The sequence below is a fragment of the Muscardinus avellanarius genome (genome assembly GCF_963383645.1).
Source record: "Muscardinus avellanarius genome assembly, chromosome: 6".
Lineage (NCBI taxonomy): Eukaryota > Metazoa > Chordata > Mammalia > Rodentia > Gliridae > Muscardinus > Muscardinus avellanarius.
In genome coordinates this window covers 106,251,423-106,267,877 of record NC_137791.1, presented here as the reverse complement: position 1 = coordinate 106,267,877, position 16,455 = coordinate 106,251,423, and the positions used below count along the sequence as shown (strand labels likewise).

Sequence of the window (16,455 nt, the reverse complement as noted above, 5' to 3'; positions counted from 1 at the left end):
GCGCTGCCTCGGGAGCGGCTGCGCCCGGCCGGGTCAACGTCGTGCGCATGCGTGGGGCCGGCGCCATTTTGGTGGCCGGGCGCGGAGGTGATTCCACACTGAGGAGAGCGCGGCGGCGGCGGGGCGACGGCGGCAGCGTTCGTGGGCTCGGGTCAGAATCGCTGAGGGAGGAGGCGGTGGAGGAAGAGGTGGCGGCGGTGGCGGTGGTCGTAGCGGTGGCGGAGGAGGCGGGTACGAATCAGCTGCGGGCGGAGACATGGCCAACATCGCGGTGCAGCGAATCAAGCGGGAGTTCAAGGAGGTGCTGAAGAGCGAGGAGGTCAGGAATGGACTCCGGGCATCCCCCACCGCGGCCCCGGGCGGGAGGGCCCTTCCAGCCGCGACCGTCCCCCGGGGCCCGCCGCGCCGCCCTCCGCGCGGGGCGCAGCAGCCTCCCCTCCTCCTCCCGGGCCCGCGACGGACGCCGCGCGGCGGGGGCGGGGAGATCGCGGTTTGGGGGCCGGCGAGCGGGGCTCCCGGGCGGGGCGCGCTCCGGGGAGAGGCCGGCCGAGGAGCCGGGAAGGGATGGGGGCAGGGGCGAGGGGTAACTGGATCCGGGAGCCGCGCAGCGCGAAGGCCCGCACTTTGAAGGGGATTCTGGATTCTCGCCTGTCAGGCCTCGACTGTCTTTTTCCTTAGGGAAGAAGCGACGAGAGTCCTAAATTATCGATGAAAGGACATTCACAGTTACTCTTCTCTAGTTGGTTGTTGGGAGGCATAATGGGATGGTATCTTGTGTGTGTGTGGGGGGGGTTACGGGAATTTTCACCAGAGATAGGAAATTAATTCCAAATTTGATCATTATCTCTTTTCCACTTGCCTCCGGATTCTTAGGCCTCTTTATTCCTATCAAAAGCTTATTAAGAGTGGTCAAATGCAAATTGTTTTGGTGTATTACCTGTTTTTAGGTAGGAAAAAAACCTGCAGTTCATTTCAAAAATTTTTTTTTTGCGTGTGTGGTACTGGGGATTGAACCCAGAGGTATTCTACCTTCTAGCTACACTCCCAGACCAATTTTATTAATTTGAAAACAGGGTCTCCTTAGGTTGATGAGAATCCCACTATTTGCTGAGGCTGCCCTCGAACCTACTGTCCTCCTGTCTCAACCTCCCAAGTACTGGGATTAATGGAGTGTGCCATCACTCCTGGCCAAAATATTGTTTACAAGTAATAGATTGGGGGGGGGGGTTCTCTCCTGAGACAATGCCTATGTGACTCTTGTGTTGTGAAACTTCATTATGGTGTCCCTCATAGTTAACTTGATTCTTACTTTTGAAAAATTAACCAATTTAAAACAAGGATTTTTACCAGAGAAGTACATAGTATAGATCATAAAGTGAGAAGGTTTACTCTGGCATAAGAGATCATAGCACCACAGAGTAGAAGTATTAGAAAATTGTCTCCTGCTGCACTTTAGAACTATAGATACATTAGTGCTGGCCACATTTGTTTGTATATGATATTAAAAATGAGCTAATTTGACTCAAAAGTGCAAGAATTAGTACAAGTTTTCATATGAAATCATGAAAATGCCAGCTTTTTTCCCGTGAATTTCACAAAAACCAATACTTTGATTATAATTTTAAAAATTACATACCATTGCCGGGCATGGTGGCTCATGCTTGTAATCCCAGCACTTGGGAGGCTGAGACAGGAGGATAGCACAGGTTTGAAGCCAGCCTCAGTTACTTAGTGAGGCTCTTAGCAGCTTTGTGAGACCGTTTCCAAATGAAATATAAAAATAGGTCTGGGAGTATAGCCGGGAGGTAGAAAAGCCCCTGGGTTTCACCCCCAGTAACACACAAGAAATTACATACGCTTACTGAATAAATCATACTATTTGTGTTTTTCTCTACGGTTGATATTTTGATAAAGTCAATAATGATTTGTGAAATTCAACATCCTAAGTATGTGATGACTAATTGATAAAGCCTGAAAGCACTTCAGCCTTATTCATGCCAAAAAATCTACAGTATCTTGCTAAGTAGATAGGAGGAGAAAATTATTTAAAATTTAAAAATGACAAAATATTAGCAGACTTATTGAAAGGGGTAGTATATACGTAATAGCTTTACAGAGCATGTGTATGAACTCTGACCTCTGCATTTGCTCATTTGCCAAAACTCTGAATGGGAGGATGACTTTGTATTTTTGTGGTACAGTGCAGAAATAGTCATAAAGTCAGTACCGATATATTGTAAATGATTTTAACTTTGCCTAATAAGAAAGTATATTCTAGAATAGTTGACTTAAGTATTCCTAATGAAAAATTGCTGCTGATAGTGTTGACTGTAGCCCAAAATATTTCTTCTACTACAATGTTATACAAGCCTAAAACTTAATAAACTTATAGTGCTTTTTTTTTAATAGTGGTAAGTTATTGCTCTGATAATCCATGTTACCTGCTTATTTGAGGTGAATTTTCACCATGATGTTCTTAGTACTAATTAAGTTGAAGATTGCCAGAAATCCGTGCATTGCTCTAGTAATGAATGTTGTTATACTAGTACTGTTCTTTTAAGTGTCATAGTGTTTCAGAAACAGAAAAAAGGAATTGCAAACAGACTAATAACCTTTTTAAGGAACACTACCTTTGTAAATCTGAAAGGAAACTTATTCCAGGAAAGTAAGTTTCAAAGAACATTTGGAACATTTAGGAAAGGGCACAAAAATAAGTCCACTATGTTGATTTTTATGTGTGTGTGTGTGGTGGGGTAGGTGCTGGGATTGAACCCAGGGGTATTCTACCTCAGAGCTATACTCCCAGGCCCTTTTGGTTTTTATTATTTTGAAACAGGTTCCGTAATTTGCTAAGGATCTTTGTAAATTCCTGAGGCTGGCCTTAAACCTGTGATCTTCCTGTCTCAGCCTCCTAGGTACTGGAATTACAGGTCTGCACTAACGAACCCAGCTATGTTGATTATTTTTAACTCATTGAAGGAGTTGGAGTTTAGCTCATGTATTTTTCTTTTCATTGTATAAGGGTAATATTTTGAATGGTTAGTTAAATAATCAAGTATTTCATCATGTCACATTATGTAAATCTTCAGTTTACCAAAGCATAATTCATGTACTTAATAAGAATACTGCTTGACTTAGGACTTCTTTGGCCTTTGTAAAGATAGGTGATGTTTGCTGAATTCTGGTCATAACACATATATAAGTGGCCATTCTTAGAATGTGTTGATTAGAATATAACCTCCAAGACAAATGTGTAAAGTGAGATGCAGAATAGTGTGGAAGAAGCCAGACACCATTTGTGTCAAAAGACGGACAATATATGTAAATGTATAGATGAAAGGGTTCTTGAGAAATTGATAAAATGGTTGCTTTTGTATATGGGAATTGGGTATCTGGGTATGGGCTATAGATCCCTTTAGAATTGTGAGTCTTGTACTCAAAGTAAATGAAATGATGACACCATCAGGCTTTTGTTTGGAAATCCATCTCTTATCTGTCAAGTAGTCATTTTATTTATTTTTATTTATTTATTTATTGGTGCTAGAGATTGAGCCCAGAGGCATTTTACCTCCAAGCCTCACCCTCAGCCTGATTTTCTTCTTTTTTCTTTTTTTTTTCTTTTTTTTTTTCCAGTTTTTCTTTTTTTCTATCTTTTTTTTCTTTTTTCTTCGCAGTACTGGGGATGGAACCCAGGGGCATTCTACCTTCGAGCTACACCTCCAGCCCTATTTTTTTATTCTTTACTTTGAAACAGTCTCACTAAGTTGTGTAGGGCATCACTAAGTAGCTGAGCCTGGCCGCAAACCCAGATCCTCCTGTCTCATCCTCCCAAATGCTGGGTTAGAAGCTTGCACCACCATACCCGGCTTCTGATTCTATTTATTTGGAAACGCCTCACTAGGTTACTGAGAGCCTTGCTAATTGATGATGCTGGTTTTAAACCTGCAATTCTCCTGTCTCAGCATCCCTCATACTATGACTACAAGCATGCACCACCACACATGGCTCAGGTAGTCATTTTAAAATATGACTGTGAAGGCTAGATGTGGTGGTGCACACTTACAATTCCAATACTTGGGAGGCTGAGATAGGATTGCAGGTTTGTAGCCAGCCTCAGCAACTTGGTGAGGCCTTCCACAACTTAAGACTGTTTCCAAATAAAAAATAAAATAGGGCCAGCCGGGCGTGGTGGTGCATGTTTGTAATCCCAGCATTCAGGAGGCTGAGATTGGAGCATCGTGGTTCGGGGACAACCTCAGCTTCTTAGTGAGGCCCTCTGCAACTTGTGAGACTCTGTTTCAAAATAAAGAATAAAAAATAGGGCAGGGGGTATAGCTCGGAGGTCAAATGCCCTGAGTTCCATCCCCAGACCCACAAAAAGAAAGAAAGAAGAGGAAAATAGTGTTGGGGTTGTAGCTCAGAGATAGAATGCCCTTGGGTTCAATCCTTACTCTTCCCCACCCCAACAAATGACTATAAATACTAAGTAATGGTGCAGTTGCTTGGAATGCGAAATTGATTTAATATATAGTTTACAGTTATGAGTTAGGTTGTATAGGTGAATTGTTGAGTGTGAGGACATAAAACCATAACCTGTATTTTATTTTAATTTATTTTTTATTTATTTATTTATTTATTATTTTTTGGTTGTACTGGGGTTCCTGGAAGCCCTTCTACCTCCGGGCTACACTCCCAGACCTATTTTTTACATTTTTATTTGGAAACAGGGTCTCCTAAGCCAGATCCTCCTGTCTCCGCCTCCCAATCGTGGGGATTACAAGCGTGCGCCACCACACCTGGCTCTATTTTTATTTTTATTTTTTTTTTGTATGTGGTACTGGGGGTGGAACCCGGGGGCTTTTCTACCTCTGGGCTATACTCCTAGACCTATTTTATACTTTATTTGGAAACGGGGTCTCACTGAGTTGCAGAGGGCCTCACTAAGTAGCTGAGGCTGGCTTCGAACCTCTGCGATCCTCCTGTCTCAGCCTCCCAAGCGCGGGGATTACAAGCGTGCGCCACCACACCCGGCTCCTGTATTTTATTTTTTGATACTGGGGGATTGAGCCAAGACATATACTCCCAGCCCATTTTATTTCTTTTCAAACCAGATCTTACTAAGTTCCTGAGGCTGGCCTCAAACTTGTAATCCTCCTGTTTTAGCCTCCCAAATAGGATTATAGGCATGCACCATCATACTCAGCTCATAGTCTGTATTTTATTCATGGATTGTATTATTTATTGTGTACTAGTTATTGATGCTGCTAACAATCACCATTTGTATAATGCTTCTCTATATCATTGTTCATACATTGCTAATTCTTTTTTACTAGGTTGAACCCAGAGTCTTGTACATGCTAAACAGCTCTACCACTGAATTATATTCCCAGCCCTTTTTATATTTTGAGATGAGTTTTTTCCTAAGTTTTCCAGGTTGGCCCTGAATTTGCCATCACCTGTCTCAGCCTCTCCCAGTGATTACAGGTGTGCAACACCATACCCAGCTATTGCCGGTTATTTAGAACAGGTCTTTCCCCAGGGGCAGTGGTGCCTGCCTATTGTCCCTGGAATACTCCTGTCTCAGCCTTTCGAGTATGGAATTACCAGCATATGTCACTATGCCCAGTTTGAGACCTTGTTTTGAAATAGAAAAATAAAAGGCACTGACAGCATAGCTTAGTGGTAGAATGCCCGAGTTCAAGCACCAGTACCACTACTACCCTACTACCAAAAAAAAAAAAAAAAAAAAAAGACTGTAGGAAGATTAGTGTTTATAGTGCTTGGGGTATATTAAACATTCAGTAAGTATGTGTTAGATTGTGTAGGAGTGTACTGGGATTGGAACCCAGGGGGTCTTCTACTTCCAGGTTATGCCCCAGCCCTATTTTATTTTTTATTTAGAAATAAGGTCGTGCTAAGTTGCTGAGAGCCTCCCAAAGTACTGGGACTATGTGTGTACGACTACAGCCTGGCAATTAGAGTAGGGGTGTGTAGGTGTGGGTGTGACTAGGGATTGAACCCTAGGGGCATTTTATATCTCACCTACACTCCTAGTCCTTTTTTATTTTGAAACAAGGTCTTGATGGGTGTGGTGGCACATGCTTTTCTAGTTTCAGCATTTGGGAAACTGAGGCAGGAGGATCCAGGTTCCTGGACAGCCTCAGCTACTTAGTGAGTTCCTTGGCAACTCAGTGAGACTCTGTTTCAAAGTAAAGAATAAGCCGGGCATGGTGGTGCACGCTTGTAATCCCAGCATTCGGGAGGCTAAAACAGGAGGATTGGGGTTCTCAGACAGCTTCAGCTACTACTTAGGCCCTTCACGAGTCAGTGTGACCCTGTTTCAAAGTAAAAAATAAAAAATAGGGCTGAGGTGTAGCTCGGAGGTAGAATGCCCCTGGGTGCCATCCCCAGTACCACAAAAAAAAAGAGTTTATATAGTAAGCCAAGCATGGTGGCTCATGCTTGTAATCTCAGTACTTGGGAAGCTAAGACAGGAGGATGGCAATTTTTTTTATTTTTATTTATTTATTTATTTATTTTTTTTGTGGTACTGGGGTTCCTGGAAGCCCGTCTACCTCCGGGCTACACTCCCAGACCAGCGCACATGGCTGGCTTCGAACCTGCGCAATCCTCCTGTCTCTGCCTCCCAAGCGTGTGCCATCACGCCCAGCAGGATTGCAATTTTGAAGACAACCTCAAGAAGTAGTGAGACTCCTGCCAGGCTTGGTGGCACATTCTTATAATTCTCATACTTGGGAGGCTGAGACAGGAGAATTGCAGGTTAACAGCCATCCTTAGCTACTTAGCGAGACCCTCCACAACTTAGTGAGACCCTGTTTCAAAATAAAGAATAAAAAATGGGGCTGGAGAGCTGGCGTGGTGGCACATACTTGTAATCCCACTACTTGGGAGGCTGAGACAGGAGGATTGTGCAGGTTTGAAGCCAGCCTCAGCTACTTAGTGAGGCTCTCTGAAACTTAGTGAGACCCTGTTTCCAAATAAAATATAAAAAATAGGTCTGGGAGTGTAGCCCGGAGGTAGAAAGCCTCTGGGATGCATCTTCAGTACCACACACACAAATTAATAAATAAAAGCTGGGCATGGTGGTGCACACTTGTAATCCCAGCATTTGGGAGGATGAGACAGGAGGATCACTGCATACAGCCTCAGCTATTTAGTGAGGCCCTTTGCAACATGTGAGACTCTGTTTCAAAATAAAGAATAAAAAATAGTGCTGAGAGTGTCCTTCTGAGGAAGAATTCCCCTGGGTTCTATTCCCAGTTGGGGGGGGGGTATTGAACTGGAGGTATAGCTGGAAGGTAGAATGCTGCTGGGTTCATTCCCTAGTACACAGAGTAGTGAGACGCCTAGCAAGACCTTGTTTCAAAATAAAATAGGGTTGGGGTCTAGCTGAAAGGTAGAATGCCTCTGGGCTCAATCCCTAGTACCAGACTAACACACAAAAGTTTATGGTAAAACGTTAGCTTTCTAAATGTAAAGTTCAGTGGGGACTTTCAGATTATATAGAGTTTTGAGGTTATTTTGGATTTCTTAACGTGGATTTAATCTGGAATTGGACCAAGGAATTCAGATCTAATTCTCTGGTATGTAACGTTGGATTCCTTTCTTAATTCCTTTTTCAAAATTCGGGTTTGGAAATTAGGACGTGGTATGTCATGTATTGTGTGATGGTATAATACTAGAACTTATATGAGATAGGAAGAGTGTAGGTTTGAAACCAACCTTGGTGACAAAGCAAGACCCTCAGTAACTTAGCTCCCTAGGCCTTTCCAAAATAAAAAATAAGCTGGGCATGGTGGCGCTTGCTTGTAATCCCCGGCGTTTGGGAGGCCAAGACAGGAGGATCTTGCAGGTTCAAGCCAGCCTCAGCTGCTTAGTGAGGCTCTCAGCAACTTAGTGAGACCCTGTTTCCAAATAATATATAAAAATAGGTCTTTAAGTGTAGCCTGGAGGTAGAAAGCCTCTGGGTTCCACTCCAAGTACTACAAAACAAAAAAACATAATAAAAAGGAAGTTAGGGCTGGGAGCATCCCTATTGTTCTTGAATAATTTTGAAAAGGTGGAAGGACTTCACTCAGTCCTTTTGGGGTACTGAATATGGTATCACATGCCTGTAATCCCAGTAGTTGGGAGGCTGACATGGGAGGATCTCAGGTTCACAGCCAGCCCCAGCAACTTAGCAAGACTCAGCAACCTAGTGAGACCCTGTTTCAAAATAAAAAGCAAAATAGGACTGAGGCTATAGCTTGGAGATAGAATGCCCCTGGGGTTCATTCCCCAGTGTCTGTCTGCGCGCGCCCCCCCCCCCATGTCTGTCTGTCTGTCTCACATACACATTCTTTGGGGGGGGAGCTAGAGAGCATAGGCCAGTGTCAAGAGTGTTTGCCTACCATGCAGGAGACCACCCAGGGTTAAATTCCTAGTGGTCTATTTTAAAAAATCCTTTTTCCTCCTATTTTTTGCTTTTACTACAAATTAAAAACTATATAGGAGCCAGGCATGATGGCACACTCTTGTAATCCCAGCTTTGGGAGGCTTAGACAAGAGGATCGTGGTTTGCAGACAGTCTCAGCTACTACTTTGTGAGGCCCTTTGCAACTCAGTGAGACTGTTTTGAAATAAAAAATAAATAGGGCTAGGGGTGTAGCTCAGAGGTAGAACACCCCTGGGTTTAACTATATAGTTAAATGTCTCTACCTGACATACATGAGACATTATTCAATTGATTTTACTCATGTTTCATAGATAACTTTGAAACTCTGAAGCAATCAAGTAATTTTATCTTTGGAAATCTACATATTCTCCGGTTTAAGTAACTTATTGGTAAAAGAGGGGTTTCAAAACAGGTCTTTGCTTCCAAAATATAGTGTATCAGAAAAACTAGTTTATATTCTGAATCTGCTGCTTGCTCCCAACTCTCCACTTTCCTATCCTTTCCTGGTGCTGGGGAAGGAACCTAGGGCCTTGCACATGCTAGGTAGGTACTCTACTACTGAGTCACACTCCTAGCACTATTCATTATTTTTCTGTGTGTGTATGTGTGTGTTACCAGGTTCTGGACCAAGGGGACGTCTACCTCTGACCTACACCCTAGCGTGTGTGTGGAGGGCAGGGTAAAGGGGGTTGAACTCAACAGTTCTACTTTTGAGCTATAGCTCCAGGTGTCCTCCACTCCTTTGTGATACTGGGGACTGAACCAGGGGCATTCTACCTCTTAAACTACACCCCCAGCCCTATTTTTTGTGGAGGGCCTCACTAAGTAGCTGAGGCTGTCCCCGAACAACGATCCTCTGGTCTCAGCCTCCCAAATGCTGGGATTACAAGTGTGTGCCGCCACGCCCAGCTTTTATCCTTTATTTTTGAAACAGGGTCTCACTAAATTGGAGAGGGCTTTACTAAGTCGTTGGCTATCCGTGAACCTCAGTCCTCCTGTCTGAGCCTCCCGAATAGCTGGGATTGCAAGTATGCGCCACCATGCCTGGCTGTGTTAATTTTGTTAATTACTTCCATTGCTTTTCTTTTTATGTACATATACATATGCATTTAGCATACACATATGCGTATACATTTGGCAGAATTTGTTAAGAGCTCTTTTTTTTTTTTTTTTGGTACTGGGGTTTGAACCCAAAGGGTGTTTTACCTTCAAGGTACACTCCTAGCCCTTTTTATTTTGAATCAGTTTTGCTAAGTACCTAAAGGTCTTGCTAAATTGCTGAAGTTGCCCGAGATCCTCCTGTCTCAGTCTCCGAGTTTTGAGATTACCAGGGTATACCACCTCACCCACTTCCCTAAGTTTAAATATTCACATGTGGCTTTAATCTCAAGCCTGTTTTTTGTTTTTTTTGGTGGTACTGGGGTTCCTGGAAACCCTTCTACCTCCAGGCTGCACTCCCAGACCTATTATATGCTTTAATTTTTTTTTTTTTTTTTTTTAATTTGGAAGCAGGGTCTCTTTTTTTTTTTTTTTTTTTTTTTTGCGGGTCTGGGGAAGGAACCCGGGGGCATTTGACCTCCGAGCTACACCCACTGCCCTATTTTTTCCTTCTTTATTTTGAAACCGGGTCTCGCTGAGTTGCATAGGGCCTCACTAAGTAGCTGAGGCTGTCCGCGAACCGCGATCCTCTGGTCTCAGCCTCCCGAATGCTGGGATTACAAGCGGGCACCACCACGCCCGGCTGGAAGCAGGGTCTCTTAAGCCAGTGCGGCCGGCTTCAAACCTGCGTGATCCTCCTGTCTCTGCCTCCCAAGCACGGGGATTACAAGCATGTGCCACCACGCCTGGCCTCAAGCCTGTTATTTATTTATTGTACTGGGGATTGAACCCAGGGGCATACCTCCCAGGTATACCACCAGGCCTTTGTTTTATTTTATTTTATTTTATTTTTTTGGTGGTACTGGGGTTCCTGGAAACTCTTCTACCTCTGGGCTACACTCCTAGACCTATTTTATACTTTTTATTTGGAAACAGGGTCTCTGAAACCACCTTTGTTTTATTTGAAACAGGGCCTAATTTGTTGAGACTGACCTCAAACATTCTGTAATTAGAGGAAATAGTTAACATCAGGATCCTAAAGTAGGCTGGGTGTGGTGGCACACGCTTGTAATCCCAGCATTTGGGAGACTGAGACAGGAGAATCGCAGATGTGGATAGCCCCAGCTACCTAGGCCTTTTGCAACTCAGTGAGACCCTGTTTCAAAGTAAAGAATAAGCCGGGCGTAGTGGCACACGCTTGTAATCCCAGAATTTGGGAGGCTGAAACCAGAGGATCGTGGTTTGCAGATAGCCTCGGCTACTTGCGCCCTCTGTAACTTAATTGAGACCCTGTTTCAAAATAAAGAATAAAAAATTGGGCAGGGGGTGTAGCTCGGAGGTCAGATGCCTCTGGGTTCCATCCCCAGAGCCGGAAAAAAAAAAAAAAAAAGAAAGAAAGAAAAGATAGGACTAGGGGTATAGCTCAGAGGTAGAATGCCCCTGAGTTCCATTCCCAGTGCCACCGGGGGGGGGGGGGGGCTCTTTAAAGAAGGAATAAGTTTGCTGTGGGGTGTGTGTGTGTGTGCTTTGTGGTGCCAAGGATGGAAGCCAGGGGCCTTCTAACTTTATTACACCCCCACTCCTCTTTTTTTTTTTTTTTGGTACTGGGGAGTGAACCCAGAAGAATTCTACCTCCGAGTTATGCCCCTAGCCCAGCCCTATTTTATTATTTTCTTCTCTATTTTGAAATGGTCTCACTAAGTTGTGGAAGGCCTCACTAAGTAGCTAAGGCTGGCCAAGAACCTGCTATCCTCCTGTTTCATCCTCCCAAGTTCTGGGATTACAAGCATGTGCCACCATGCCTGGCTTTATTTTAAAATTGGAAACAGTCTTAAGTTTCAGAGGCTGACTGTCAACCTGTGGTCTTTCTGTCTCATCAATCTCTCAAGTACTGGGATTACAAGTAGACACCACAATACCAGATTGTGCTGAGGATTGAAACCAGGGACATTCTATCTTTGAGCTATACCTCCAGCCTTATTTTATTTATTTAGTGATAATGGGGGTTGAACCCAGGGCAATCTACTGCTGAGATACACCCAAGCCTTATTGTTGTTGTTGTTGTTGTTATTGATTATTTTGAAACAAGGCCTCACTAAGTTGCAGAGGGCCTCACAAAGTTTCTGAGGCTATCCTCGAACCTTTGATCCTCCTGTCTTAGCATCCCAGGTACTGGGATTATAGGCATATACCACCACACCTGGATCCTATTATATTTTTTATTTTGAAACAGGGTCTTGCTAGGTTACTGAGAGTCATGCTACATTCCTGAGGCTGTCCTCAAACCTGTGATCCTCCTGCCTCAGTCTCCCATGTACTAGGATTACAGGCTTGTTCCCAGGTAGTTCGTTGTGTTTGAGCAACTAAAACATTGGAGCTGGATTAGTGAATGGTGAAAGGTAAAATGGAGTTATAATTAGATGGGAGCCAGATCACATAAATTTATTTATTTATTTATTTATTTATTTATTTATTTATTTATTTATTTTTGCAGTGCTGGGGATTGAACACAGGGCCAGTCACCTTCAAGCTATACCCCCAGTCCTATAATTTATTCCTTAATTTGAAACAGTCTCACTAAGTAACAAAGGGCATCATTAACTAGCTGAGGCTGGCCTCAGCCTTCTGTCTCAGCCTCCCAAGTACTGGAATTACAAGCATGCACCACCATGCTCAGCTTCACATAAAAGTTTTTTGTTTTTGTTTTTCTTTTTGGTATTGGGTGTGTGTGTGTGTGTGTGTGTGTGTGTGTGTGTGTGTGTGTTTTTCCAGGGGCATTCTACCTCCGAGCTATGTCCCCAACCCTATTTTTTACTCTTTATTTTGAAACAGGGTCACACTTAGTTTCAAAGGGTCTCACTAAGTAGCTGAGGCTGGCTTTGAACCTGCACGATCTGTCTCAGCCTCTCAAATGGTGGGATTACAAGTGTGCGCCACCATGTACCTCCAGGATGTACTCCCAGACCTATTTTCTATTTTATTTGGAAACAGGGTCTCACTAAGTTGCTAAGAGCCTAAGTAGGTGAGGCTGGCTTCGAACCTGTGCAATCCTCCGGTCTCAGCCTCCCAAGCGCAGGGATTACAAGCGTGCGCTACCATGCCCAGCCACATAAAACTTTTTAAAACCTGAGGTAAGATTTGAATTTTAAGTGACTCAAAATCATTGATAGGTTTAAAGCAAGATTTCCTTTTTTATTTTTTTTTTTCATTCATACATTATTTTAGTACTGAGGAGTGAACCCAGGTACATTCTACATCTAAGCTATACCCCAGCTCTATTTTTTAATTCTTTTATTTTGAAGCAGGGTCTCATTTAAGTAGATCAGGCTGTCCAAGAAACCAGATCCTCCTGTCTCAGCTTCCCAAGTTCTGGGATTACAAGTGTGCGCCACCATGTCCAGCACCCAGTCTTTCTTTTTAGTGTGTGTGTGTGTGTGTGTGTGTGTGTGTGTGTGTGTGTGTGTGTGTGTGTGCATGTTTTCAGTAGGGATTGAACCCAGGGGCATTCTACCTCTAGAGCTATGCCCCCAGCCCTGTTTTATTTTATTTTGAAAAAAGGTCAGCTCACTATTACTGAGGCTGCCCTTGAACCTATGATCCTCTTGTCTTAGCTTCCCAAGTACTAGGATTACAGGCCTGCACCACAATGCCCAGCTTCTTTGTTAGATTTTCATTGGGGAGCCAGGCGTGGTGGCACACGCTTGTAATCCCCGCGCTTGGGAGGTTGATACAGGAGGATCGCGCAGGTTGGAAGCCAGCCTCAGCTACTAAGTGAGGCTCTCAGCAACTTAGTGAGACCCTGTTTCCAAATAAAATATAAAATGGGTCTGGTAGTGTAGCCCGGAGGTAGAAAGCCTCTGGGTTCCACCCTCAGTAGCACAAAAAAAAAAATTTTTTTTTTTCATTGGGGAAATAACAAATAGTTAAATATATTATTAATCTGAAGGTCAGATCTGGAGAGAGATTTAACCTCATAGATACACAGGTGATATATTTAAATCATAAATTGAATACATTTAGGAAATTTCAGCTAGAAAAGTAGAGGTTCTAGGATGAGATCCTGGTTTTTGTTCTGGACCCCTTGCACATTTTGAAGTTGAGCCAAGGAGAGCCGGCATAGTATAAGAAGAGTGAGATAGCGCAGGTTCAAAGCCAGCCTTGCTGGCTTAAAAGACTCTGTTTCCAAATAAAAAATATAAAAATAAATGTAGCCCAGAGATAGAAAGGTTTCCAGGAACCCCGGTACCACCAAAAAAAAAAGAAGAGTGAGATATTAGTTGTGTCTGGACACCAGAAGTATATGGTGTTATTAAAGCCACGAGAGAACAGAGTTTGAAGAAGAAAGTGGTCCACCTTGTCATGTTGGTGAAAGGAGAAAGTGACCATTGAATTTGCAAAATGGAGCTCTAGTCACTGTGGCGCATGCCTGTAACTCCAATACTTGGGAGGCTGAGATAGGAGGATTGCAGGTTCGTGGCCAGCCTCAGCAATCTCATGTGGTCCTCTGCAACTTAGTGAGACCCTATTTCAAATTAATAAAATGGGCCTGAGGGTGTAGCTCAGAGGTAGAATACCCCTGGGTTCTATCTCCAATACCAAAAACAAATTTTGCAGCCTAGCGATCATTAGGGACTTTGACAGGAGGGTTCTTAGAGGAATGATAAAGATAGATTCCTGATTAAAGCAGGTTGCTGAGAGCATATGAAGAAAGGAAGTGGTAGCTGTGTTCCTTTCTAACAAGGAAGTAGAGAACAGAGTCCACACATGGAGAAGACAATGGCTTGAGGGGTCTTTATTAAAAATTCTTGTAGAAGATGGGCTTGGAGTGTGTGTGCTTGTAATCCCAGTACTTGGGAGGCTGAGACAGGAGGATAGCAGGTTTGCTGCCAGCCCAGTTTCTTGGTGAGGCCTCAAAACTTAGTGACACCTTGTTTCAAAATAAAGAATAAAAAAATTAATAGGAGCGGGGCGTGGTGGCACATGCTTATAATCCCAGCATTCAGGAGGCTGAGACTGGAGAATTGTGGTTCGTAGACTGCCTCAGCTACTTAGTGAGGCCCTTCGCAACTCAGTGAGACCAGGTTTCAAAATAAAGAATAAAAAATAGGGCAGGGGGTGTAGCTCAGAGGTTGAATGTCCCTGGGTTCTATCCCAGGCCCGCCATAAATAAATAAATAAATAAATAAATAAATAAATAAATAAGGTTGGGAGTATAGCCCGGAGGTAGAATGCTTCTGGGTGCAATCCCCAGTACCATCAAAAATAATAATAATAATAATCTTACAGATATTTAAGTGTGTCTGTATGTTGAGGGTGGGAAAAATTGGTTATGCTACAGAGTAATTACAATCGGCAGGGAAGGTACAAAGTCCTTGAAAAGAACAGAGGGCCTGGTATTCCCCTCCTAAGTGGAGAGATTAATCTTTAATGTGAGCAGAAACACTTAGGGCAATGTTAAATTTCCATTTGGGATTTGTGGTCTTGAATCTAACATGAGACCAATTAATGAATGTTGCATGTTTTTCTCTAGTAGTGGTGCTTAGGGAGGAGACAGAGAGGAAGTTTTTTTGTTTTTAAGTTATTTGGGAAGTGAGTTTAACTAGCTTTGGGGCTGTGTGAGGACCATGAAGAGAGTGATTGGGAGGCTGAGAACAGAGGAAAAGGGATTTAAGGACAGTCTCATCAACTAGCAAGATTCCTAGCAACCTAGTGAGATCCTGTTTCAAAACAAAAGTACTACTGGTAATGTAGCTTGGAAATAGAATGCCCCAGGTTCAATACCTAGTACCAAGCTAGGCGTGGTGGTACACACTTGTAGTCCCAGCGTTTGGGAGGCTAAGACAGGAGGATCACAGTTTGCAGACAGCCTCAGCTACTCCTTCGGCCCTTTGCAACTCAGTGAGACCCTGTTTCAAAATAAAGAATAAAATAAAGAGCCGGGTATGGTGGCGTATGCTTGTAATCCCAGTATTTGGGAGGCTGAGAGAGGAGGATCGCAGTTTGCAGACAGCCTCAGGTACTTAGTGAGGCCCTCTTTAACTTAGACCTTGTTTCAAAATAAAGAATAAAAGCCGGGCGTGGTGGCGCACGTTTGTAATCCCCGTGCTTGGGAGTCAGAGACAGGAGGATCCCGCTGGTTCGGAGCCAGCCTCGCTGGCTTAAGAGACCCTGTTTCCACATAAAAAAGTTAAAAAATAAGTCTGGGAGTGTAGCCCCTAGGAGTGTATCCTGGAGGTAGACGGAACCCCAGTACCACCAAAAAAAAAGAATAAAAAAATAGGGCTGGGGGTGTACTTCGGAGGTAGAATGCTACTGGGTTCCATCTCTAGTACCGTAAAAACAAACAAAACAAACCTAGTATCCCCCCCTACACACACACACACAAAGAAATGACTGATAATGAAAGAGCGTTCATGTGTGGTGATGCTAGCTAACTGCTGGTTCAGAGTACTAAAGGAAGCCTGGTGTGGTAGCGCACACCTGTAATCCCAGTACTTGGGTGGATGAGATAGGAGAATCGCAATTTCAAAGCCAGCCTAAGCAACCTAGGGAGATTGTTTAAAAAAAAATAATAAAAAGGGCTAGGGTATAACTCCAAGGTAGAATGCTCTTGGGTTCAATCTTGGGAGGGAGGGAATAAAAGATCTCTAAAGGGAGTGTTATTTCCCAAGATGTTAGGAAACTGAAAAATATGGAATTTGTTTCAGAGAACCTTTAGTTTTGGGTGATGGCAGAAATTGGTGATAAGACCCTGAGGATGACTGTAATTTATTAATATTTATCAGAAACACAAGACAATTCCATCTTCTTGCTATTTAATGAGAATTTAGAAAAATGTGCAAAGATAATGAAAGTAAGCTAGTCTTTCATCATCCACATCCACGCGCGCATGTGTGTATGCG

General features: G+C 43.4%; 1 protein-coding gene across 4 annotated transcripts in view; it reads left to right on the top strand.

Moving 5' to 3' along the window:
- Positions 1-256: 256 nt before the first annotated feature.
- The window catches only part of UBE2K (ubiquitin conjugating enzyme E2 K), a gene marked incomplete at both ends in the record, with an annotated part of 49,316 nt that continues 33,117 nt past the window's right edge, over positions 257-16,455 (top strand). For all 4 annotated transcript variants that reach the window (XM_080697071.1, XM_080697073.1, XM_080697072.1 and 1 more), the window contains one exon: positions 257-319. In XM_080697071.1, coding sequence (XP_080553197.1) covers positions 257-319 — 63 coding nt within the window. The remainder of the gene's footprint in view (positions 320-16,455) is intronic.